This window comes from Solanum dulcamara, chromosome 9 (genome assembly GCF_947179165.1).
Source record: "Solanum dulcamara chromosome 9, daSolDulc1.2, whole genome shotgun sequence".
Taxonomy (NCBI): domain Eukaryota; kingdom Viridiplantae; phylum Streptophyta; class Magnoliopsida; order Solanales; family Solanaceae; genus Solanum; species Solanum dulcamara.
Window position 1 is genome coordinate 2095798 of NC_077245.1, and position 25872 is coordinate 2121669.

The 25872-nt window shown below is 33.1% G+C and overlaps 3 protein-coding genes across 5 annotated transcripts; all 3 read right to left on the reverse strand.

Annotated features, from left to right (window-relative positions):
* Positions 1–5865: 5865 nt before the first annotated feature.
* On the reverse strand, positions 5866–6594 carry LOC129902077 (dehydration-responsive element-binding protein 2D-like). The gene has a single exon (XM_055977109.1). The coding sequence runs from the start codon at positions 6592–6594 to the stop codon at positions 5866–5868; it is 729 nt and encodes a 242-aa protein (XP_055833084.1).
* Positions 6595–10750: 4156 nt separating this feature from the next.
* Positions 10751–19047, reverse strand: LOC129902480 (probable GTP-binding protein OBGC2). 2 transcript variants are annotated; one of them, XM_055977736.1, is made up of 10 exons: positions 18850–19047; positions 17395–17870; positions 17043–17134; positions 16699–16782; positions 16225–16302; positions 14649–14849; positions 14415–14522; positions 13506–13580; positions 12594–12814; positions 10751–11137 (listed from the first exon to the last, which is right to left on the reverse strand). In XM_055977736.1, exons 1-10 carry the CDS (start codon positions 18969–18971, stop codon positions 11074–11076), a joined length of 1521 nt encoding a protein of 506 aa, XP_055833711.1. In that variant the 5' UTR covers positions 18972–19047; the 3' UTR covers positions 10751–11073. The 2 variants fall into 2 exon arrangements, with proteins under 2 accessions (XP_055833711.1, XP_055833712.1); XM_055977737.1 differs by having other exon boundaries at positions 11023–11168.
* Positions 19048–20653: 1606 nt separating this feature from the next.
* On the reverse strand, positions 20654–25496 carry LOC129902481 (uncharacterized). Of its 2 annotated transcripts, none has more exons than XM_055977738.1 (7): positions 25227–25496; positions 23411–23552; positions 22203–22350; positions 22050–22125; positions 21856–21967; positions 21680–21766; positions 20654–21035 (listed from the first exon to the last, which is right to left on the reverse strand). In XM_055977738.1, the coding sequence occupies exons 1-7, from the start codon at positions 25257–25259 to the stop codon at positions 20977–20979; spliced, it is 657 nt and encodes a 218-aa protein (XP_055833713.1). In that variant the 5' UTR covers positions 25260–25496; the 3' UTR covers positions 20654–20976. The 2 variants fall into 2 exon arrangements, with proteins under 2 accessions (XP_055833713.1, XP_055833714.1); XM_055977739.1 differs by having other exon boundaries at positions 21675–21766.
* Positions 25497–25872: the final 376 nt, after the last annotated feature.

The following is a 25872-nucleotide window of genomic DNA, read 5'->3' on the forward strand; positions in this document are numbered from 1 at the left end:
AACTCATCACACTATCTGCAATATCCTTAGACAGTGCATTTGATATCCAACATATGATCATATCGTTGACACAACTTCATTGCTCAAAATCTGCAGATTCCAATTCTGGAGCCTTGCAGGTTCCATTGATGAAGCCAAGTTTCTTCTTGGCTGATAGAGATAAAAGGATGGATCTCCTCCAGCCTGGATATCCCCTTTCATCAAAAACATTGTTGACCAGAGTTATACTAGGTGAGTCTGAATTGTTTAAGTGATAAGGATGGCTGCTTTCATACGTGGTTCCTTTCTCACCACTTCCTGACTTGACTTGAGTTGTTTCAGGCATTCTGTTGGATTTTGAAGATGATATTAATGTATCTTACACAGATCTAGATTGAGCTTAGAGATGCTCTAATACCATGTAAGAATTAAAGAGAGAAAGAAGCTGAGAGAAGGATTTTTCTGTTGTATTTTATTTATAGTATGTACATTGGTTTATATAGAAGTATGCAATAGCTGTAATAGAGACAAGAGGACATGGACTACATTTGTCCTATTTAAATTTGTACAAAATTTTATTCTACTTCCCCATAATTATATGGGCATAACTATATTTAAATGTACCAATTTAAATCTACTTTGTGGGAGATTGATACAATTTTATGTGGAGAGGAAACTTCCACGTGTGTATCCAAAAATAAAAGAGCTTCCTTCTTCTTTCCTTATCTTCTTCTTCTCTTCTTCTTCTTTGTTGCAGTGTTCTTCTCCAACATAGATCAAGTAAATTCGATTTCAAACACTTTTAAATATAAATCTTGTGAAACTGCTTTGTTTTACTTTTAGTAATTTATAGTTCCAAACTCACTTTTTATCAGTTTTATTCTCTCAAATAATAATTAAGAAATACAAATCTTTAACTTAGGTGGTTTCAATTTTTATAAGACGATATCTTGAATTATACTAGAATTTGACAAAATATAAGCTGAAAATATTTATACACTTTAACCTCATCAGGAAAAAGTGGTGGTGATGGATGGACCTGAGGGAAGTTTAGAAGGAGGTGGCGGTGGCTGTGACATTGGTGATCAAATTCATAAAAGAAAAGGGAGGAACTAGTGGTGATATCGCCTAACACTACTAAAAAATTGTCAAAAAAACGCAAAAAAGCGATGGGCTGCGTCGCTTTTGTGGTCAAACTCGACGAAAAAGCGACACAGTCACTTCCGTCGCTTTTTTGTTCGACGCTTTTAATAAAGCGACGGACTGCATCTTAAAAAGTGACGGATTACGTCGCCCCTAAATTTATTTTTTAAAAAAATATATATATAAATAAAAAACGATGAACTACGTCATTTTATTTTTAAATTTTTTTTTTCCATAAAAGCGAGGGACAAAGGGTCCCTATCCGTCGCTTTTGTTCTTGGTGTTCTTGAAAATTTCCAAAAAAGGGACGGACATAGGGTCCCTGTCTGTCGCTTTTCTAAAAAAAATTTAAAAAAATATACAGAAAAGTGACGGACTAAAGGACCCTGCCGTCGCTTTTCCTGTAATATTTTTGACAGTAGAAACCTAAAGTTTCTGCTGCCCACCTGCAATTAAAATGTAATTCAATAATAATCAATACAATCAAATTCAACACAACTAACCAACCAACAAAATACACAATATGCATCATAACGAACATCATTAAACACTCAAAACGAATGAAATCATAATATTTTAAAGTCTTTTAAATTTAACAACTTAAAGATCATATATTATCCTACAATAATTCAACATTTCTAAAGTGCAAGCTGGATTTTATTAGATAATTAAAATACAAACTAATTCCAACAAGTAAACCAAACCAAATCAAAGTGTCAACACTAGATGGACACAAATTGATCTTGCAAGAAAATCAATTTTGTCATCAATAGGATCAACTAATGTTGTCACTTATGCTAAATTAACACTTTATCACTAAAGCACAGTCAAAAAATTCAAACACATCCTAAGAAATCAAACAAAACTCTAAGCAAAATGCAAGTGTTGTACATTGAATAAAAAAATCTAATATATACAATAGTTAAAATTTAAGAGGTAAAAGTACCTCAAATTTTTTCAATTAGGGCTGAGATGGAGGGCTTGGTGGCAGTGGGCTTGGCGGCGTCGAATATTGAAATATTTAATTAGATTGTACCCCTGCACTAAAAAAATTATAAAAAAATATTCAACCTTAATTAATTATTTCAAGTATCCTAAGTTCAAGTATCTAAAGTTGAAAATTTATACAAACCAAAATAATTTCTAACTACTTAATTAAAAGTTCCTAAAGTTCAAGTAAAAAAATCCTAAAGTTCAAGTTTTAAATTCAAGTTTAAAGTTCACAACTTAAAGTTTACATGCATGTCCTTCAAAAATTCAAGAATTCTCAAGTTCAACATTTCTAAAGTTCAAGTTGGTTTTTTTTCTAACTTTAAGTACAAACTTTCAAATTTCAAGTATAATTAAAGTTCAAGTATCTAAAGTTGAGAATTTATACAAACCAAAAAAATTCCTAAGTACTTCAAAAATCCTAAAATTCAAGATCTAAAATCTAAGTTCAAGTTAAAAAATCCTAATATTCAACTTAAAAAATCTTAAATTCTAAGTTCAAAATTTAAGTTGAAAGTTCACAACTTAAAGTTTATATATCATACAATAATTCAACATTTCTAAAGTTTAAGCTTAATTAAGTCTTAAAAAACACAATTCAAGAAACCAAAGTTAATAACTTCATGAAAAATATAAATAATTCACAATTTCTAAAGTTCACAACCTAAATTCAAATAAGTAAATGCTACACCAAAAAAATTCTAAGTTCAATTTAAAAAATCCGACCTAAAGTTCAAGTTCTAAATTCAAGTTCAAAGTTCTAAATTCAATACAAGTTATGATTAAGTTTTAAGTTGTAATCAGAAGCTCTAAATAAGTTCTAAGTTTCTAACTTCTAATTAACTTCTATAATTACTTCTTAAATCTAACTTGTAACTTCAACAACACTTCAATTCAAACTAAAAAATACCCAAATTTACAATCTAATTCAAAAAATCCAATTCAACTAAAACCCAAAAATTTTCATTCAATAATTCACAATTAAATATACAAACTAACAATGTTAATAACTTTATAACTTCAAAAACACTTCAATTCCAACTCAATAAAACCCAAATCACAAACTAATTCAAAATACCCCAATTCAAAGTAAAACCCTAAAATAAACTATAACTTTTTATTCACTAATTCACAATCAATATTACAAATTGACTATGTTAACAACATATATTCAACAACATAAATGAAATAAACTAACTAACAATTCAAAGTTTTCTCAATTTACAAAAAAATAAAACCCTAAGTTTAACAAGGAGAGAAAAAGAGAAGAGAGAGAGGGGAGGACGGAGTACCTGAGAGAGAGGGAGGGACGATGCCGGCGGAGACGCCGGCGAGCTGTGGCGGGGGTGGGGGTGAGCGTCGGAGTCGGGTTTTAGGGGAGGGGATCGAAGAGAGAGAGAGAAAGAGAGTTAAGAGAGTATAGAAAATAAAAAATGGGAGAAGCTGTGACAAATATTTAGTAGGGGGCGACGGACAGCGTTGCAAAGTCCGTCGCTCCATTTAAAAAAAATTGACCAAAAAAACGACGGACTAAGAGACGCTGTCCTTCGCTATTTTTAAAAAAAAATTATAACTAATAAAATAAAACTTTATAAAAAAATATTATAAATTAAAATTAAAAATAAGCGAAGGACTCCGTCGCATATTTTAAATTAAAAATAATTATTTTTATTGGAAGCGACGGACGACGTCGTCATTTATATTTAAAAATTAATTATTAATTAAAAATATTTTTGGCACAAAAATTCGCCAAAAAAAGCGACGGACATAGAGTCACTGTCCGTCGCTTTTTTAAAAAAACCAATAAGTGACGGACGGTGTCCCTTTGTTCGTCGCTTTTTACGATCGACGCAGTCAGTCGCTTTTCTTTCCGTCGTTTTTACACCATTTTTTAGTAGTGTAAATCTGATAAAAAATATGGTTATGATGTTGATTGAATCAGGGAAAAAGGTAGATGTTTATTAATTATGTTTCCAAATCTAAAAAGAAAGAAAAGTATCAGTTATGATGTTACCTGATCTGAAGAGAAATAAAAAAGGTGGTGTAATGAGCAAATCTGAAAAAGAAGTGGTGGTGATAGTCGAATCTGAAGAAGGATGAGGAGGTGATATCAACAATAAGCTGGCTGAGATACGTAATAGGGAACTCTAGATAGGGTAGGTACTACACAAGCTCGTAAGTAAAGTGATAGGGGAAAAAGGAAGATTGGGCGGTGGTGATGGCCAGATCTAAAGATGGAGAAGAAAAAAATGATGGTGGTGGATGGATCTGAAAAGAAAGGATTAGGAGGATGAGGTGATGACAACGACGACAACAACGAGGATTCAATCAAGAAGAAAGATAAGTAGTCATGGACACACCAAAAAATGCGATCTACTTTGGATAGGAGTAGATTTCCACAAATGAAAGCTCAGGATTAAAACCACACTACTTTGGATCGAATCGGCTCTCCTACCTATGTATCCGATGTCCGATGTCATTGATCTATCGGATTAAAGAAATCCACCAATTCCTTTATTTCAATGTTTTATATCCTTTACAGGGGTGAAGACAGACGCATGAAACTGATCTAAAAAAGAAAAAGAAGAAGGTGATGGTGGTTTTGATTGAATCTAAAAAAGTTGGTGGTGGTGGTGGTCAAATTGAAGAAAAAGGAGGTGATGGTGGCGGTGGTAGCGACGACGACAACGATGATTTAGTCAGAAAAGAAAAAGAAGGTGGTAGTAATGCCCAAATCTAAAAAAAGAAGGCAATAGTAATCGAATCTGAAGAAGAAGGAGATGGTGGTCGAATCTCAAGAAGAAGGAAATGGTGATGGCAACAACAACAATGGCGTGATGGTTTGATCTGAAAAACGAGGAAGATGATCGGAGGAGGTGGAGTTGAGATGGCTAAAGAGGACAAAAATAATACGCCAAAAATGTGCTAAAAATGGATAGCCATTGCATTTTTGTTTTGCATGAAACTTCACTTTATTGGTAAGGATAAAATATAAACTAGACATTTATGAATTGATAAAACGTAAACATTACGTATTTTCATACGTTATAAAACTGTGTTTGATATATATACTCAATGTCATATATGTCCAATACATGTTTCACACAAAATGAGGTGTTAAATATTATTGCCAAAATTGAGTGCCCGTCTATTCAATTAATTTACCATCTTCCTCTGTATGTATATGACTTAGTAAAGAAAGCACATATATATATAGCAAGTGATTTTTCTTTATTTTCTTTATGGTGATAACTATCACGTGATATGTTTTAAAAGATTTTATATTGATTGCCTAGCTATTAGCAGGAAAAAAGAGTGAGAATATGATTTGTATATTAAAAAAATAAATACTGTCCTGAAATTCATAGAACATACATGTCGATTATTCTATACACTAAACTCAACCAAAAGTTAGAAAAAGAAACAAAATCCAAGAAACACATAATTTAGCAACACCATATATCTATATTATATATATTTAATCTTTCTTAACTTTACTTTACACAAGTTGATGAACATTTTTACAGTCCATATACATATATACTGCTTCTCAACACACTAACTATATTACACGTCACATTATTGACTAGACACTTTTAGTATCCTATACATAAACTTCAACATGGCTTATCCACATGCATGCTCTAATACCTTTACAAGTATACATATATAATGCATGCTATTTTTTCTTTATATATATTTTTTTACCATATATATAAACAGCAGGTAATTAAACAGATCATAAAATAATAATTAACCACACCATGGAGGAAAATTAATGCCATCATCCAAGTTGCATCCATATATTCCTGGATCATTCACTGCTTCTTGAAATGAAGTTGTTGCTTTAGCTTCTTCCCAAATTGATGAATCATCAATTTCTGGAAGATTCATGTTTAAATCCCTCCACATTTCTCCACCAAGTCCTTGGCTGATCTGATTATTGTTAGTATTATTTGTTTCAACAAACTCTGAATGATCAGCTGTTTGATTAATGTCTATCAAATTAAATGCAGTTGGATCATTAGTAGAAAAATTGTTGATACCAAAATCATTGTTGAAATAAAGTGAAGGATCATTTCCTACACTCCAAGTTGATGGGGAAGCCACATTGTAAACCGGAGCTGGAGCTGGAGCTGGAGCTGAAACGGGAGCTGGGCTCATGATGGTAATGGGCCTAGAGTTCTGGCCATGGGCTTGGGCCGGATTGTTGTACAGATGGGGCAAATTGAGTTTTGCTTCGGCTCCATAGAGCTTAAGGGCCGCAGCATCATAAGCAACAGCAGCATCATATGAATTATCAAAGGTTCCGAGCCAAAGGCGAGCTCCGCGATTGGGCTCCCGAATTTCTGCTACCCATTTACCCCACGTTCGTTGTCGTACACCTTTGTACGTACAACTAGCATTCTCAGGACCACCTTTACCTCTCATGCAGCCCTTGCGGGATGTTGCTTGGATCAACTTCTTAGAGGTTGATGACATTCTTCAAAGGGAGGAAAATTATCCGGAATTCAGAAGAAAGTTGAGAGGAGAAGAAAATTAAGTTTGAAATATGAAAATGGGCTGACGGAGTTAGAGGGTAATTTATAGATGAGTCAAGCTGGAAGTTGGGCCTAAATATGGGAATTGTCTTAGGATACGTGGCTGCTTACATGGTTAACTTTTTGATACATGTCAAGTGCAACATTTGATTATATTTCTATATCTTTTTTCTTATCTCTCTTTTTTTTTTTTTTTTTTGAAGATTTCTTTCAAGATGATCATTTATAATTTGTGTGTCTAGTTCACACAAGTGCTTGCTTATGTGTTTCTTTTGTTCTGAAGCTAAGGTGTCCAAGAGAAAGTGTTACAGCTCAATATACAGTTTATAGTTTTCTTCTTCTTTTCCTTTTTATTTTTTGAGGAAAGGGTCAAAAAAAAACTTCCCGTAAATATTGGGGATGTTATGGCCCAAAAACTGATGGCCAATCTAATTTGCCTAAATATTTATGAATTGGTACAAGATAATTTTATATTGGGCTAATTTTAATCCAATTCAATATAACTCATTTTTAAAGTGATTTTCAATTGGAAAAATTACACAAACTATCCCATAAAAGCAAATTAATTATCGTGATTTATCTTGTCTTACTAATTTTCTCAACATTTATTCGGCTCAAACTAATAACAGGTTTTTTCCGCGCAATAGCATGACATTAACACGATCAAAGCTATAAATTAGTTATTAGTTATATATGATACTCTGTTAGTATATAATATACCACATCAATAATATAGGACTAGACTCTTTTCTTGAAAGAATAAACAAGATATAATTAAGAGAAAATAATTAAATTCACTAATTTATTAAAATCTAATTTAATAGAAAAACATATTTTCAAAAAAATGAATTAGTCTTTATGATATAATGGCAGTACATGATATATATCATGCGAGTATCATAAATAATTAAAGTCATTAGCTCACACATTAAAATCTAAGTTAATAGAAACATATATTTATAATTTTATTATCAATTGTTGTGTGTTGGCGTTCAGTGGTTGCTGAAATTAATCCTTCATACTATAATAGTATTATAGAGGGCTGAGACAATCATTTACGATACCATGTCATTATACATATAATTTGTTATAAAGGACTGAAAAGTGTCTCATTGACTGACTAAAGCAACCCTCCATGATACCATACCACTATGCTAGTATATAGATATATTGTGATAATATCATGGAGAAATAATAAGTTTTTTATTAAATGACTAAATCAATCCTCCACGATATCATATCAGTATATAGATATAATTATCATGGAGGACTGAAGAATGTCTCATTGATAAATTAAAAGTTATCATTTATGATACTATGTCAATATCTTCAACTCATATTTAAGATTTGCTTTCATTTAAATTTACTACACTTTGATTTTTTCTATGGATCGAAACTCGAGCTTCAGATCTCAGGTCCGAATAAGGGCTCAGGTTCCAGGTCAAATCAAAATCGAATCTCAAATTTTGGGACAAGGTTGACTCGAGTCTTGTGTTAGGCTTGATTATCGGGTAACGGGTGAGGATCAGGTCTCGACTTGGCTCCCTAGAAAGGGTTGGAGATCAGATCCTAAGTCAAGGGTTGAGTCTTGGGTTTTGGGTCAAGTTTGGAGCTCGGGTTCCAAGTTAGGATCGGATCTCAAATCAAAATCAGGTCTCCGACCAGGCCTGGATCAGGTCTTGATTCTCGAATTTCAAGTTATAGAGAATTTTCTATTAGCGTTGGGTCTCGAGTCTTGAATCAAGGTCGAGTCTTTAATTAGGGTTGGGTTGGTTTAGGTCTTGAGTCTCATGTAGAAATTGAGTGTTGAGGGATTAAGGATCAAGTCTCGAGTTAAGGTTGCTATAGACCTCGAGTGATGGGTCAAGGCTTGAGTTTTGGATCGAGGTCAAGTCCTAGGTCTCGGGTCCTGAGTTGGAGTCGAATCCCGAGTTAGGGGTATGGCAAAGGTGGACCAATCAATACAATTGAATGGGTCATGACCTGACAAATTTTTAGCAGCCCAACCAATTTCAGCCTAAGTAGCTTTTGTGTTAATTATAGTCCAATCAATTTATTAACTCAATTCATTTTAACTTGCTCAATTTCAGTCCAACCCGTCCATTTAATGCCCGTAAAAATAAATGTAACCCCTACTTAAATGTGAATATAATTTCCAATATACTTTTTGTTTGAAATGTTCCGCTGGAAATAATTTGTCAAAAAAAATTACATTATTTGTAGTGAATGTAATTCTATTATACTTTGATCAATTATATTCCTATGACTAGCAAAATTTTCTCGTATCTGTTTTAATCCTATGTTTATAACGTATAACTCCAAATGCCTCTATCCTCATTAAGAATCATTACCCATTTTTTCTTGCTTTTGATGAATGAAAACTGGCATGTAGACACCAAAAACAAAGAAGGAGAAAAAAAAAATGTCTTTAGGGATAAGTACGTGTGACTCCAAAAACTTAGCAAATAAGACAAATAGGAGGAAGCTGGCTATTTTATTATATATTTTTATACGTGTCTATGAGAGTGTGAAGAGGATACAGTTGTAATGAATTGGAAGTTAGTTCAAATTCATTCAAAGCAATTATACATACTACCAAATACCAGAAAAAGACGACCAACCATAACTAATTAATGAAACATAACTTCAATACTGTGGGTAACTTACTTTTTATGTTCACACCATTCTTGTGAGTCCGAGGAAACTATGTTCTAATGTCGGACTCTAGTGTCCCGCTAGTTACAAAAATTGGACCCCACAATCCCTACCCAAAAGAGGAATATTTGGGTTGGCTCCATTTTTCAAAAAAAAGAAGAGCTAAATAACAAATTTATATGCATCTCATGTTTATATTCCATACGTTTCAACTTTTAAGTGTTTTACTATATTTTTGGGTTTGTCCGGAAAAAAAAGGGGTCTCTTCTTTATATTTCCTTAAATCCAATATTAAGTGAATTGTTTGGGATTGTGGAGTAGTTGATTTGGGAATAAGTTATATATGTATTAAATTTTGTATAAGTTATATCACATTTGGTATTTAAATAGGAGGTAAATTATTCACGTATAAAATTATACGGTGTTTGATTTGCAAGCTAGAAACCCACATAACTAATACATATACAAATTATGAAAGAATATATGTATTATTTTATGCATGATAGAAGATAGAATAACTAATTTCTTCATAACTAATATTTGCATAAAATTATAATATAAAAATTTCATCATAACTAATCTCTATATTACTAATACATGCATAATTCAAGTCAACTACCAAACGATTCCTAGGTTACTTTCCGCTATTATTCTTTTAATTATTCCTAAACTATTCTCCTAGAAAATGTAAATTAGTTAAGAACCTTATTAAAGAAAGGGTAAATATGTAAAAATATCTCAACAATTCTCTTGAACTTTAAAAAATCACTTATTTTAAACTACGAAAAAGATCTCAACAATTACTTAATAAGGACTAGAGGGAGTATTTATAATAAAATTTTCAATTGTAACATTCTACATGACAAATTTTAAACCACGAGATTTAAAGAGCTACACACATTTTAAAATTCAAAAATCTCATTTTATTTCTTAAACTACATATTCAATCAAACTAAGATACTTATATTGAGATAATGAAATATAGTAAATCAATACCCCATAAAATCAAAGCACGTCTCTTATATATAATAATGTTAAATTACTTAATTTAATAAAAATATCGAACGCAAATAAATATTAAACCAGACGAGGTAAGTTAGCGGTCATTATAGAGGCATATAACATAAGTTAATTGAAAGCAAAAAAGAACAGTTAGCATGTCAAGGCATCACGAAAACCATAGTCGATAAGAAATTGTATAAAGAGCAGTCCGGTGCACTAAAGCTCCCTTTATGCGCAGGATCCGGAAAAGGGCCCGACCACAAGGATCTATGGTACTCAGTCTTATCTTGCATTTCTGCCAGAAGCTGTTTTCAAGACTTTCATATGCTAATGATATCAAACATCAATGGGCAACGACTCAATCTCAAAACAAGTTACCGTTAAATCAACTGATCATCTCAACTTTACATCAAGTTAATATTAATTCCAGCAACATAATATTATATCATCACACATAAATAATTGATATTTTAATGTTATAACATGAAAGATACATATACCAAAATAAAGCATTTTTTTAATCTGTCTAATACATTAGAGAAATGAGTCTCAGAGCCCAAAAGAATATTCACATATACACGGCCGCTATATAACTTCCAACATGGAAATAGGCCGCAGTCACATAATCTTCTAAGAGTAGGCTGACAAATTTTGCCTCTATAATACTCAATAATGTAACCAAAAACATACGAATATATATAAAAAATGACCATATATATAATACTAGCAGTAATATGGTTAAGGCATCCAATCATTTCAATGACTATAGGGATTCGCATAGCGCCGCCCTTATAGCCTTTAACATCTCATTGACTTTAATCCTTTTCCTGCCACCAACAAACATAAATTCACCGTTGGCTGCTCAAAATAACATGTAAATATATATAAGCCAAAGAGGTTAGGCTGAAAGTAGAGTCTACCTCTGTTCTTTTATCTCGAAGAATAACATATTAGCACAAAATAAATTATAGAAATAGAGGGTCTTTTTTAAAAATATTTATTCTTCTTTTTATTTGGTGTTATAAAAATAAAATTAATTCAAATGTCCACTTGAAAGCATATCAAATGACTTGAAAGATCACATATTTAACAGACACAACAAAATCAATGTTAACTCAGTAAAATTTGTCGTCTAAAGCAAATTTTTAATAAAAGATCTATATTTTAATGTTTTTTTTCCATACTTGTTGTTTATAGTTAGTATCGTCAACAAATATAAAATCTTTAACTTTACATATTAATTTATTGTTCATATTTATATTGGTCAAGATTAATTCAAGTTAATAGATATTAGTCATTTATTTGCTATACAATTTGTTGGATGATATTGTATAAAATTTGCAATATATTGGGTATGTTGTTGCACAATTTGTTGGATGATGTTGTATAAAATCTTATTTATTAATATGAAGATGTGAGTAATTTAATTCAAAATTCTAGAATATTATCTAATATAAAGGGTAGGCAATTTCTTCTATAAAGATTTTTTTTTAATCTAAATTTTATATTATTTAAGTAAAAATAAAATCATAATATTCACTACTAATTAAAATTTTGGTATTTCAAATTTTTGGGCGTCAAAAAAGGCTTCATTAGTCTCCCCTTGAGCCACCCCTAACTCCCTAAGCATCAATCTTATAAATGAACCTGACATATTTTTTTTTGACAATCAAGACTTGCTTTAAACAGAAAAAGTATTACAAGAATATCATATTAGTTTCTTCCTAAACCAATATCATATTACAGGAAGAAACTTATTTTACAGGCGAAAAGTCAGACAGGCATGTCCAACTTTCCAAAGTGAACACATTAGTGTCTACAGGCATGCCCCCCCCCCCCCCCAAAGATCAGGCAGCACATACACTTCCTAGTTATGCCTTATTGCAGCAGTTAACAGTCAAGATTTATACACTTCCTAGTTACGTATTATGCACGGGGTTTATAAGAATTAAGAGAGAAAGTGAAAGCTTATGTTACTCATAGTTTTTTCATGTGGTACTAGCTTTGACAACTGAGCTACCAAACTCTTTTGAAGAACCGCTTATGTTTTTCTTCTTACAAGGATATGATTATTGTTTGTAGAAACTACTTCGTGAATATAAACATGAAAATCTCAAATTAGGTGGACATGTTTAGGTGAGCTTTACCAACTTTTCTTTGAAGTTAAAACCCAACTAGAAAAGACATCAGTCACACCACCTAAAAGATCATACAGAGTGTGTATGATCTTAGAGGCTTGAATTTATGTAAACCGGGAAGTGTTAAAGATGACAGAGAACTTACAGTACACTAACACCCACAACAGCAAGAGGGCGTGGATACTCTTCAAGTTCTTTAACCTTCTGATCCTTAGCAGATAACCTGTTAGAAAGCTCACTGTTTCGGCTCTCGTCAATAGATATGGACTCAGCTACAGCTCCAGAACGTGTATCACGCTTGGGAGATATTCTCTCACACCCAATTTTCCATATTTCTTCAGTCAAGGTGGGAAGCCTGTCGATTGCCTGTCAAAGCCATAACCATATCTTTCTTATATAACAAACTTGACGATCCATGATGAGATGCATATTAGTATGCGTTTGGATATGCAATTTGGGATCAGGATTGCAAATCCCAAATTTTCCAAAAAGTAAGATTTGATTTCAATTTTTTAAAATGTAAACTTGACCCATAAGCTTATATTATTTTGTAAAAAAAGACCAATCGTTTCAAATTTTGTAAAAAAGGACTCATGTTCGGTGTGAAAAGATTGTTTGTATCATGTGAAAGGATTATATTAAAGATTAACTAATTACTACTATTGTTGAATAATGGATCTTTATAAAACTATGCATTTGAAGTTTGTAATAGCAAACATTTGTTTATAAACGGAACATGGAGATCTGTGATGTATCAATGCGTCACCTTAGGATATTTCAATATCTTGTTTATGAACTATAGTTTTGCTCATTTGGTAAAATTGTATAAGAATTGGGGATATTTTGATAGTTTACACAACTTGTGAGGTTTTCATGTTTATGAGAAAAATTACAACTTAAATAATCCAACGTACACATTCAAACAAAACTTCAACTTCAAATCAATCTAATTTCAATTCATGTCCAAACGGGACCTAAGATATAACATTTTTGCAGGTGAAAGCAAGTTGTTCAGAAGGAAGCTGACAACACAACAGAGATGATAAGAGCCAGTTACCTCAGGTTTATCAATCTTGTTTAACACTACAAGGTACGGCCTGTCAAGATACTCAGGATTGTACATCCGCAGTTCCTGCAAATAAGAGGTCATTTCCCTCAGTAGAATGGCAAGGGAAAAACATACTAGAGTCATGTCATTAGGCCGGACGACTTATTCAGAAAGGTGAAGCAGCCCCCCCCCCCCCGCACCCACTGTGGGGTGTTAACCATAAAACAGAGAGAGTGGATAAACAATGACGTGAAACAAGCATTTTTATGGCATTGTAAACAGACCAAATACTCAAATGCTAAGTTGGTCACTAATGAAATGGTTTGAGCTAGAGAACATACAAATTGGATCTCTCTAAGGTGAGGCAATAAATATTACAGAGGTCAGAGTAAAACAAACACATCACATGGATCAAGTTTCCTATTTGTAAGACTAATATGCATCTGTGTGTATAGAAGAGAATTTAATAAATATAAAGGTTTATCATACCTGCAAAGTAAAATGTTTCTTACTTGGAAAATCAAGTTAATATAGCAGCTCAGTAACCAATAAACAAGATGGACAAAGGAATTCATGCAACCCGTCACTATACTTTATTCCTTGTCCACCTTAGTGCTTGCTTAATCCGAAATAATTAACAAAAAATCATGCTGCATTACAAAAATGAAGATAAAGAAACTTGCATGGTGAAATAATTCTACTGGAAATAAATAGGAACAATTCGTCTTTAGATGCCTTTGTCGCAAACTGGTCAAATTAAGATTACTTTAAAAGTGGTTATTTTCTTGTCACAAACCAAACTGGATCAACGAAGATGAACCTTACAACAGTGTGATTCCAAACTTATTTTCTTCTGTTAAGGTGTTATAACTAATTAACTATGACAAAAATATGTTCGGTGAGTGGGGTTAGACTTACTTCTTTTACAGTTCTGTAATCACCGACTGGGTCCCCAGCAGCTGCATCAACGACATGGACCAACAATCTTGTTCTCCTCAAGTGCCTCAAGAAATTACGCCCTAGACCCTGATAAAATAATTAGGAAACCATGCATAGCTAAATTTCCTTTTTGTGAGCAAAATAAGTAAAACAAAAAACTGCAAGGTTTGAGGCGTCAAATTAGTAAGTGATTGCTGAATATTATATAAATACCTTTCCCAAATGTGCACCTTCTATTAGACCAGGCAGATCAGCTAAAGTTGCTTCAGATGAATATTTGTCTGCCCCTAAACTCGGGTCTCCATCAAGACGTCCAAGGTTCGGCATCAGCGTTGTGAATGGATAATCAGCAATATCAGGCTTTGCATGTGTAATGGAAGCCAATAGGGTTGACTTTCCCGCATTTGGAAGTCCCTGAGTAAGATTGAAAGAGCAAAGTCAAAGATTCTGAAGATAACTGAAGAATAATAGATAGAATTGCGTGTGTATATGATCACTTAGTGTAATGAACCAATCAGGTTATAGCATCTAGATGTATCACTACAAACAAATTCTATTATCGACCATTATAATCCACATATTAAATGATATTACTTATTGTACTTGTCCCAATGGCACAATATGTCCTTGGGGGTCTAGAAGCGAAAAAGTCACCAAAAAACTTTTGTCCTTGCACTTAAGCAAAACAAACCTGCATAATTAAAGAAACAAAGAAGGTCAAACGGGTAAGAGCTGAAAAGCAAGTGTCTTTCTGTGGCCTCAGGTAGAGAGATCATTTCAATTCTAAAAGTAGCAAATATGCATGAGCATCTAAGCAAACATAGTATCCAACAATATAGGCTCACAAAGTTAGTAATTAAGAATAATTAAATTAATTAAGGGGATAAAGGTTCTAGAATTAATCTTTTATTTTGTTTTTTGATAACCGTGGTTTCCACCAGCTTGCAAAAACCTCAATTAATTTCACGGGATTCCTGCCACCTCTCACCTCCCGCTAACAATAGATACCAGGTAACTTTGTCCACCTAGACTAGGACAAATGGGAAGAAATTACCTGGTGTTTTTATCAGATTTGAACTTGAGACCTCATGGTTATATTACACCCTTGAGTGCTAATCTTTTCTTTTTACTCAACATTTTTTTTATAGTGATGGAGGGTAGGTTGTTTACGTCACACCCCTTGGGGTGCGGCTCTTGCCTGGTCTTTATCCCCCAAACTGCCCTTTTTATGGTGTCGGGCCAACTTGCAAAGCCCCTGGACTATTCTGCTTGGTATCTACTACCTCTCACTAGAACAAGTACCGGATATCTCTGTCCACCACCAAGGCTTAAAGAGATGGAAGAAATCATCTGACATTTTTGACCTTTGCGAGGATTTGAACAAACGGCCTTTCATCGTTGCTATCTCACTTAGTGACAGTTAGATACCCTTGGGTGGTTGCAAGGGTTATATTTAAAAGTTTCTAAAAGATATGCCACAAACATTGATAAAGCCCTTCCTTACAACAAAGAAGCCTCCAATCTGACTTACAACGGTTCAAAATTTTGCCATACAACATTCAGCAGGTACATAATTTCATTTAACAATGTGAGGACCAAGTAATAAGAGATTTTGCAGACTTATTGAGTAAACGACCAAGCTAAATGTACAAATTGGTGAAACGAAATATCAATTGATATATGAGCATATACCGGCATATATTAGTACATGTCAAGTGAATCATGGATATTAGAATGTTAATACACATAAATACGAATCAGAAAAAGTTTGTCTAATAAAGATACTCACAACAAGACCCACATCAGCAACAACTCTCAGTATCAACTGCAGGCTAACTTCCTCTCCAGACTGTCCAAAAGATAAAACCTGCGAGAAAGTGAAACAAATGAATATCAGTCAACCGGGAATATGCAGGAAAGTCGTCAAACTTGCTTAACAAAGGAACAGTGTATTAAGTCCAAAAACTACTAGCAATATTCATACTGGACTTGAGTAAAGCTGATTAGATTATCAGAACATTGTGGGTTATAGAATTTTTTTTGCTGTTCACATAAGTCAGATTAGCATGTTAGCTCGTCAAGATACAATCACTTGGAAAAAGACCCTTTGCCAGCACAGCTGACATTAAATTGTCCAAGTGCATAAATTAATTTTTTCTAAAGCTACTTATCATGCATCATAAGGCTCATTGGCATGGTAGCAGACACGACGAATGGATTATACGAAAATAAGATGTCTCTTAAAGATAAGGCGTATACAGACCTTATCGGTGTCATCTCTCATTATATTTGTTGTTAAAGTTGTCATTTGTTTCCTTTTGTACTCCGGAACTTCCAACAAGCTAATCTGCCACAACCATGTAGTGCAGAATTAAAGGCCAGGTATGCAGTTCCGAATAAGTGATACAATATCTATTACTCACAATGAAATACTTCAAACACCAAAGAACATATCCAAAAGAAGCAAATAATTTGTTCTTTTTTTTCTCTTTCTTTTTCTTATATTTGGTAGGGGACGGTGTAGAAGTGAGATACTGACTGCAAAATTAGATAGAAGCACAAAACGCCAAGCATAGTAGTTATATATGAGACCCAAAGATTTCTCACCCCTCCTTGTCCTCCCCTTGCAACAAGAACTTCATCACCTGGATTAGCTAGATCTGCCAAAAACTTTCCTTTTTTAAGTTTGACCACAGTACCTGGAAATTATGGAAAAGTATAAGATGATAAGTGTAGGCATCAGACAACGATTTATACCTTTCAAAATACAAAAATCATCATTCATAACCAACTTCAAATGATGTGGCTATAGAAAACAGAAGATTTCCAGTATACATTATTGCAACAAGAACATAAAGAATGTAATAGTCTCAAAGTAAGCATCAATAAGTCTAAATTGCCACCGGAGTTTCCATGCATGCTAGAGCTATTACACTAGAGAGCCAAAGGGAGAACAAACCTAGTGGAACGGGAATTCGCAATGTTGGTGCAGTAACTCCATTTTGCAAGTGAGATGTCAACACACCCATAGAATCAACATTTCCCCCACGCTTTGCCTTGTGCTTGCTCTTGTTGTGAAACTCCAACAGTGAATCTTTGCTCTCATCTGCATAAATGACAACATCGCCACCATGTCCCCCCATTGGAAGGATTATTGAACCATCAAAGTCTCTTTTATAAGAGGCTTTCTTCTTTGTCTTATCTCTGTCAAATTTTCCTTGTGACTTAGATGGAGCTTTATGGTTGGGCATACTAAGAACGGCACCATGCCCTCCATCTCCAGCACGAACTGTGATAACCACCTCATCAAAATATTTGTGAGGTTCTCTTATGTATGCATCAGAAGCGGGCGAAGGAGGCATTCTGGTTTTTGCAAGTGCACACTTTACAGCATAGCCTCTAAAATTTTCATTACTGTTCTTTTTTTGAGAAGCACTGTAAAGGAAAGGCCAATATATATTATAGCAACAAGAATGTAATCAGAACACAAGTTAACCAAACCAAATCACAGGAAAGTATAAATCAGTACTCGTTATAGTCAAACAGAATACCTCTGTGGAAGTTTACAATATACCTTAGCTGGTTAACAAAACTGAAGCATAATTTCTATTTTTTGATAAGCAGTTTTTCATTAATTTGCATGAAAAGAAGTGTGCTAATATGTACAGAAAAAAGGACTAAAGATTCTTTTTTTATAATTGTGGTATATCCGAGCCAGCTTCCACACAGCTCGACTAATTCCACGGAATATTTGTTACCTCCCACCTGCACAGGTATTGGATTACTCTAAAAAGGACTAAAGTTTCCTTTAAACATGGAGGGAATTCAAGAAATCTCAAAGACATTTATATCATGATTCTGCTTGAAGTTACACCAAGAGTACAAAAGCTACAAACCCCTAAATGTTACAACAACAATAACAACAAAAAGTTGTACCAACTGTCTTACTTTCCTTTTTAGTATGTCCCAAAAAAGGTGTCTCTCTCTTTTTTCAGTAAGTTTTATGGACCATAAAATTTAAAGTCTTCCTTTATTTCTTAAACTTCATATCAGCCACACTTAAATTGGGACAGAGGAACTCTTATGTGTTAAACACAATTGAAGTACAAATTGCTAACTATCCCATTAGAAAGAAAAATAAAACACCATGCAAATTGTAATCTTCTTAATAAGCATCTTTTCAAATTCACAACTTTTATCTCAAATATACATGTATAGACATTTTAGCTGCCAAGTATTAAGAGTACTTTTTTTAACAATGGTACAAAATCGATAAGCAAATTGCACTTCTTAATTAAAAAAAAACTAAATCAAAGTTGATACAAGCTCAATGAATACATATACCTGACACAACCATATGTGTACAAAACCATATTTAATTTTGTAAATTACGAAATTAAGGAGAAAGTCGTACCAATTTGGGAATTGTTGCCGAGAAAAGGATAAGGTAGCAGAGAAGGAAAGGGAGGAATCATTAGTAAAATTAAGGTTGAGAAAGGAAGAAGAAGAAGAGCAGTGAGAGACCATAGACACCATTGTAGTAGTAAAATTTGCTGGGCGCCAGAATTGAGGATAGAAGAAGAGGATTTTTATTTTTTGTTTTTCTTTTCTTTTGAATCAAAAGGGAGAAAAAAAAAGAAAAAATTTTCGTTTTTATAATATGACTAAAATGGTCCTTAATGTGTGGGAATTGGATCATTTTAGTCCCTGATATACTGAACTTCTACTTTTTCTTTTTGTTCTCATTTTATTTGGAACTAAAAAAATTATTAGTATTTGAAAAGAGATAATAAAAAGACAAGAGGAAAAGAGATGATTCAACAAATCATATTCACTTATTTGGTTTGGAAAAAATTAAGGAGAGAAAGAGAGAATAATTTATGTTGTTGAATAATATTTTTTTTTCTTTTCTTGTATCTTTTAATGAGTGTTTGAATTTTGTTTTAGGGAAATTGTAGGGGTTTGTATGTAGAGAATTTGTCTTAACAATAATACACTTATTTCTGAAACTACACATGTTTATACAAGATAATTATGCAATTGGAATATTATGTAATTATTCAAAGTAATACTATTTTATATCAATATCAATGCAATTACGCAATTGAGAATTATTCTCGATCCGAGGATTCATTGAAAATAATCTATTTATTACATATCTATTGCAAAATAATGGATGTAAACAAATAGCACACACCCCTTCATTAAAACAGGATGGAATGCCTATATGCCTAATCTATGCAGCGTGGGTGCTCTTTTCAGCAATACAAAATGTCCTTATATAACTTCTTGAAGGATTTTCCATACAATCAGGGACGAATCTACATGGAGCTCGAATCCCCTCGGCTATTTCAATTTTACCTATTTATATTAGATATTGCACTCCCTTAATGCAAGACTAACGGGTGGTTTAGTGGCAAAATAGCTTAGGTTCCCCTATTTTGCCCAAATCGATTCTTGGTGAGTGCATTTTTTTCTAGTATTTTTGCTTCAGTAATAATAGAAAAATAAAAAATAAAAAATAATAATAAAATAATATATATATATATATATATATATATATATATATATATATATATAGGTATGTATATTTAAACATTACTCTCTTTTCTTTAATTTTTCAAAAAAAACTATATTATGATTAAAAAATAAAATTCTGAAAAATCCTTTATTCAAATTCTTCAATTTATGTGTTTTTATTAAAACTTTAAATGAATAATTAATAATAATTCACTCAAGAAATTGATTTCAAAGTAAATATTATTACATAATTAATAAAAAATTTAGTTAAAATTTATTTTAGATAAAAATTATTGAATTTATGCATAGTTCATTCAAAAAACTGAGAAAGTGATTAAAAGGTTGTTTGAATATTATATTGTTGGTTAAGAAAGTGTATATAAACTCACTCATTTATGATCCAATCCGTTCATATCTAATTCGACATGTTCATTTGTCAACACTATTAACATGCTTACTTTTTTTGAACCCCTAAACGAAAATCTTGAACCAGCCACTGCATACAATCTACTCTTTTTCTCAAATTTTACTCTTAGCAACTCTTGTTGTCTAATTAGACCACAAATTACAAATATCTAAAAAAGTTCTATTGCAATTTCATGAGGCAATTCACGTCAATATAATTAAAGTAAATAACCCACGACAAGGGTAAAAGCTCACTTTTTCCTCCCCTTTGAAGAAAAAAGAAGCAAGACAGATACTTATCGATCATTTATTTAGGCTAATCTTCTCATATGGAACGCTTAAGAAATTTCATTTAAACAGAACATTTGACTAACACATTCATGCACTTGTGACATTTTTAGTACAAACAGATCGCCACATGTGCTATTGTGGTATTCAGTAAAACTTAATACTCCCACAAGTTTCCTTAAAGGCTGATTCGTGAGGTCTTAAAAACGTCGTAGAATCCATGATCAGCCATGCCATTTTTTTGCTTTCGGAAAGTAGGCAATGCAAATCTAGATGCCAAACGACTTCAACGAGGAGAATTGCTACTCCGAGTGCTGGAAACATGTTCCTAAATTGGCTCACCTAGCTCTTCAAAAAGTCTTTCAAAGAAAATGGTGGATATCCTTCCTGCAACATGACAATCATCAAAAGTTAGTATTTAAGTGGAAATTAAAGGGTAGTAGGCTGGCCCATTATCCACGAGTTTCGAACAGTGATGGCCCTCGGGGATTTGTCGGGTACTAAAAATGAAGGTTAGTATAGCAAAAATATCCGGTAATTAAGAATCTTGAACTACCAAAGTTTCAAGTGGTCTTGGTCCAACACCAACAGCAGGTTGGCAAAACCTTGCATACATGGGGGGAGCTAACTATTGGGAAGGGGTTTGGACCCTTTATACTACGCAAATAGGGTAAAAAAAAAAACTAAAAACAAAATGTATACATATTAATTGTTGAATCTCCTTAACAGAAGGAGCAGCTTCTACTGAGTTGTAAATGTGGTCAAGGAGATAATTTAGGTTACAGCTTCAAATTCCCGTGTGTGGCATTCTTGTATGTTTTTGAATCCCCTTGCCGGAATTCTAGCTGCACCACTGCTTGCATGAATGTATAGGATAGGGGTCGCTAATAGATATGCAAAATTATGTCGCTCCTAGGATTGGTTCCTATCTCAAGGGTTTCTCGTTTAACACTTTTTTCACCTCCTATGTTCCCTGTCCACAGAATGCTAAGCAACAATTCACTGAAAAAAGTTCTAACATCAAACCTTACTGGATTCTTGACTCAAGCATTGCCTTACGACAGTTGTCTGCTGCATCAACCTTTCAACCGCAGAATAGCTGGGGAGGTTTGAATTTGCTGCCACCAACATGACATCAAAAATAAGTGAGAGGAGGGAAACTAAAGTCATTAGAAATCACGACATCAGAAAGACCGTAAAAACACACCAAGTATTGCTCTATTCAAACTATCGGCAACTTGTTGCCTGTACTCCAAGCCTAATAGATGAAACATGGGTGACTTTTCTGGCTCATTATAAGCTAATAAAGCCATGAAGTCCTGCCACAAAGCTCCAAATGTTAGACAAGTACAAGGAATTTGGAAGAGAATATCTAAGAAATTCACTAGGGAAGAAATGCACCTCAAGATTTTCAACATATTTCTGCACCTTCCCAAAAGGAGCCAACTTCTCCTGCGCAAATTCCAGAGCTTCTGTGCTGCCACAGAAAGATAGAAATTGTCAGAAAATGTAAGGTCGTCTCTGACAAATAAGCCATTAACATACTGTGCTCACCATTTTCTTGAGCAGACAAGTCCAACAAAATGAAGGCTCAACAGCTTCAAATGCAGATCCTTATTTTTCTCTAATAAGTCGGGAGCAAACTGCTCTGTAAGTTCAATGGCCTTCAAAACACTCCCCTCTAATGCCAAATGATAAATCCCTGGAGATAACTTTGTAGTTAGGAACATCAATCAAACACTTCTATAGACTAAAATGAATAAGTGGAACACCAGAATCCAGACGACTCCATCTTACGACATGTCAATGCTCACTGTGGAGTGGATAAACTAAATAATAAAGAGGAAAGGAAAAAAAGAAACAAATAGTCTCATGTTAACATTACCAAATTTATTCCTTCTTTATTGAATAGGTAAAACCATCTACTATTCCTATGCATTGGAGGTGAATAGAACAACCTATATTCCAATCCCAGGCTAATTGGATTGGTCATCTAAATTCTATATATTCAGTTTGCACCAGTGGGTTTTGTTTCATTCAAATACTCAATAATCTACTACTTAAGACAAACTAGAGCTTCACTAAGAATAAATATCCTCTAAATTGCATGCTTATCCAACCATTGACACGTCATTCTTTAACCATTGTGAAAATATTCTTGGTACATCCAAGACTTAATATACGTGTACCAACAATTACCAAACCTTATAATATTTTTCTTATGCTAAGTCAAATGGACTTTAGAGATTGTAGGTCTTTGAAATAACTTCCTTCCATGTTATTCTGAATCTATCTCGTTTCCTTTTAACACCTTCGATCATTGTGTTTCACAGCCAATCGTCAAGCTTATAGTAGGCTTTTGACATATGATATGCACAGTAGACAATAGGGATGCAAGATATCTGTGCTGGAAAACCAACAGAAAAATAGCATGATATCAAAATGAAACAAGCTATTACAAACAAGGCTATTTCTCAAACGAAAGTACTCATTAGGGAAAAAAGGGGGTATACTTGTCATGGAAAACTATTCTTAAAGCTTTAGAAGTAAACCACTACCAAAAAAAGGGGCTAAAGGAGTGTTAATGCCAGATTGTAACACAATGAAAAGAATGAGCAACACAAGCTTCAAGAAGCAATTTGAACCTGATGAAAACCGTCACTTATGGAAAGGTTAATGTGATAGACGTTAATACAATGAAAATAATGAGGAATAGACAAGCTTCAAGAAGCAATCTGAGCCTGAAGAATACTATCTCTTACTTTTTCTCTTCTCCATATCCTCCAGATTATTAGCAGTCTGCTTCATACCAGTCGAGGCAGTAAATGATTCCCACGTGTCTGTGAAGCAACTATGTGCGAGATATGACATGACAATGCTGTGAACATCATTGTCATTGACAGCCTATTGAAGAAGCACACAATTAGCAAACCAGAAGTTAGACACGGTACAAGATCCATTTAAATCATAGATCTTTTATTTTTGGAAAGTTTTCCAAGACAGAACAATGAAAGAGAGTCCATAAACAAAAAAAAACGTCACTGATAATAGGTTATTTTCAGTATTTTCTTATAATCGATCTTACACTCAACTTTTAAACCTATATAAATCAAATAACTACTTCTCTATCCCTAATCAGTCGGAGTTGGTTATATCTCAAACCAGTCAGGATTGGCTTCTTGAATCCTCTATACTTTAGCCCATTTACATTCATTGTGAATACCAAATATGTTTCTTTAAGGATAAATTAGAGGATCTCTAAAACAAATTCTCTAAACCTCCCTCCTATCCCTATACTAACATACAAACAAGTCTTCTAGCGAACATCAGACCTAATGCAAGTATAATAATAACTAGTAAATCTTAATCCTGACTAGTATCGTCTATATATCATTTTCTCGCATTGTATTATGCCCTTGAATCTACATTGATTACAAGAGACTATAGGTATCCTGAGACAACACCTCATGTTTTAGGTCTATCTTGTCCTTTTTTAGTACCTTCAAGCATCATCATATCCCACCTGTTGCCCGATGCATAATATAATCCCTCTTTCCCACTTCTCACTTCAAAGGTTCAAATAAAATAATAGTGACAGACATTTTTTTACAGACTGCTATGGCATATGCTTACATCTATAAGTATAATAGTTGCTCCTTATTTTGAATGCAGGAAAGGTTGCAACTTGAATCCTCCAAAAGCAAAATAGGATTGCAAAAAAATTTGGAAGGAGGCTCACTTTTCTACGAGACAGGCTTGGTGGTACTTTGGTGCACAATACCTGTTTCTCTGTTCATACAATTAGTAGCAGCATTATTCTCATAGTTTCTTGTCCTACAATTGTTCTTATTATTTGTTATCTCTTGGGCTTCGGTTATCGCATTATTTGGCTATTGTTACTACTGCTTGTCTTCTGAAATCTATGTAATATTTTCCCTATTTTTTGTTATGTCCTCTTTACTTGTATACTTTTCTTTTCTCAAATTAATTTGATATGTGTTACTTGAGCAGTGGATCTTTCAGAAAAAGCCTCTCTATGCCTCCACGAGGTAGAGATAACTATCCTCCTCAAACCCCACTAATGGAATTACACTAGGTATGTTGTTGTTGCATAAAAGACAACAAAATTTCCCTAATTTCTTCTCTATCTCTTTCTACCTCCACTTCCATTCTACTTCTTCCAAAGCACTTACAAGTCCTCCACTGACTCTCATCCCGCTTACAATCTCCTTTTACCCAACCAAAAGAAGAACTATTCCAAATTTAACAAGTTTCGTTGTCTATTCGTCGAATTATCACGGACAAGATCAAAAAACATATAAAAGAACAATAATATCTGTCAATGTAATAAGCAAAAATTCAAAACCCATATATAAACCCACAATGCCACAGATACAAGTTGTCAATTATTAAAAAGAACTGTCAAAGTCAATTATTAGCAATTACAGATTCGAACAAAAGGGTCTGCAATAGTATTTATTAACCCAAAAAAAAAATCCACATCAAGAAAACAACAATAGAAGATGAAAAGGAACCAACTTTATTCGTAAATTAACGGAATAAGAGAAGACAACTTACAATGTCTTCATATTGCCGGGGATCAACATCCATCGTCCGCCGATAACCTTGAAATTTATTCCGATTTTATTACTGTATACTTTTTTGTTCCAATTTTTTGGTGGCTTTTCTTCACAAATTGCAATTATTCTTTTTGTTGATGGATTCTGAGTTTGATAAGAAATTGAAGCAGAGAAAAAGACTGCGGAATTTTCCTTTTGGTTTTTTCTTTAGGACAGGGCGATAAAGGTGTATCTAGTCTAGTCTTGTAGAGAAACGTGATATGTGAAACTTGTAATTAGTATCTTGTTGTTTCAGCATACATTTTGAAGTTATATTTGTATAATTATTTTATTTAAAATAAATTAAAAAAATTATAAGTGAAAGTTTCGAAAATTGACTTGAGTTAATTTTTGAGAATTGAAAAATGGTTAACGATGAATTTTTCAAATCAATGATTAAATTAAGAATACAATTTAATTTTACCTCAATGAAAAATGCAGTAAATTTAAGAATGATAATTTTAAATAAATCGTTCTTCGGAAGACAATTTTATGTAAAATAAAAATAATATAAAATATTAATTTTTGGAGGTTGGTATTATTTAATTTAACGTGATTAATTTTATTTTTATTAAAATTGTATATTATATCGACTTCTTAAAGTC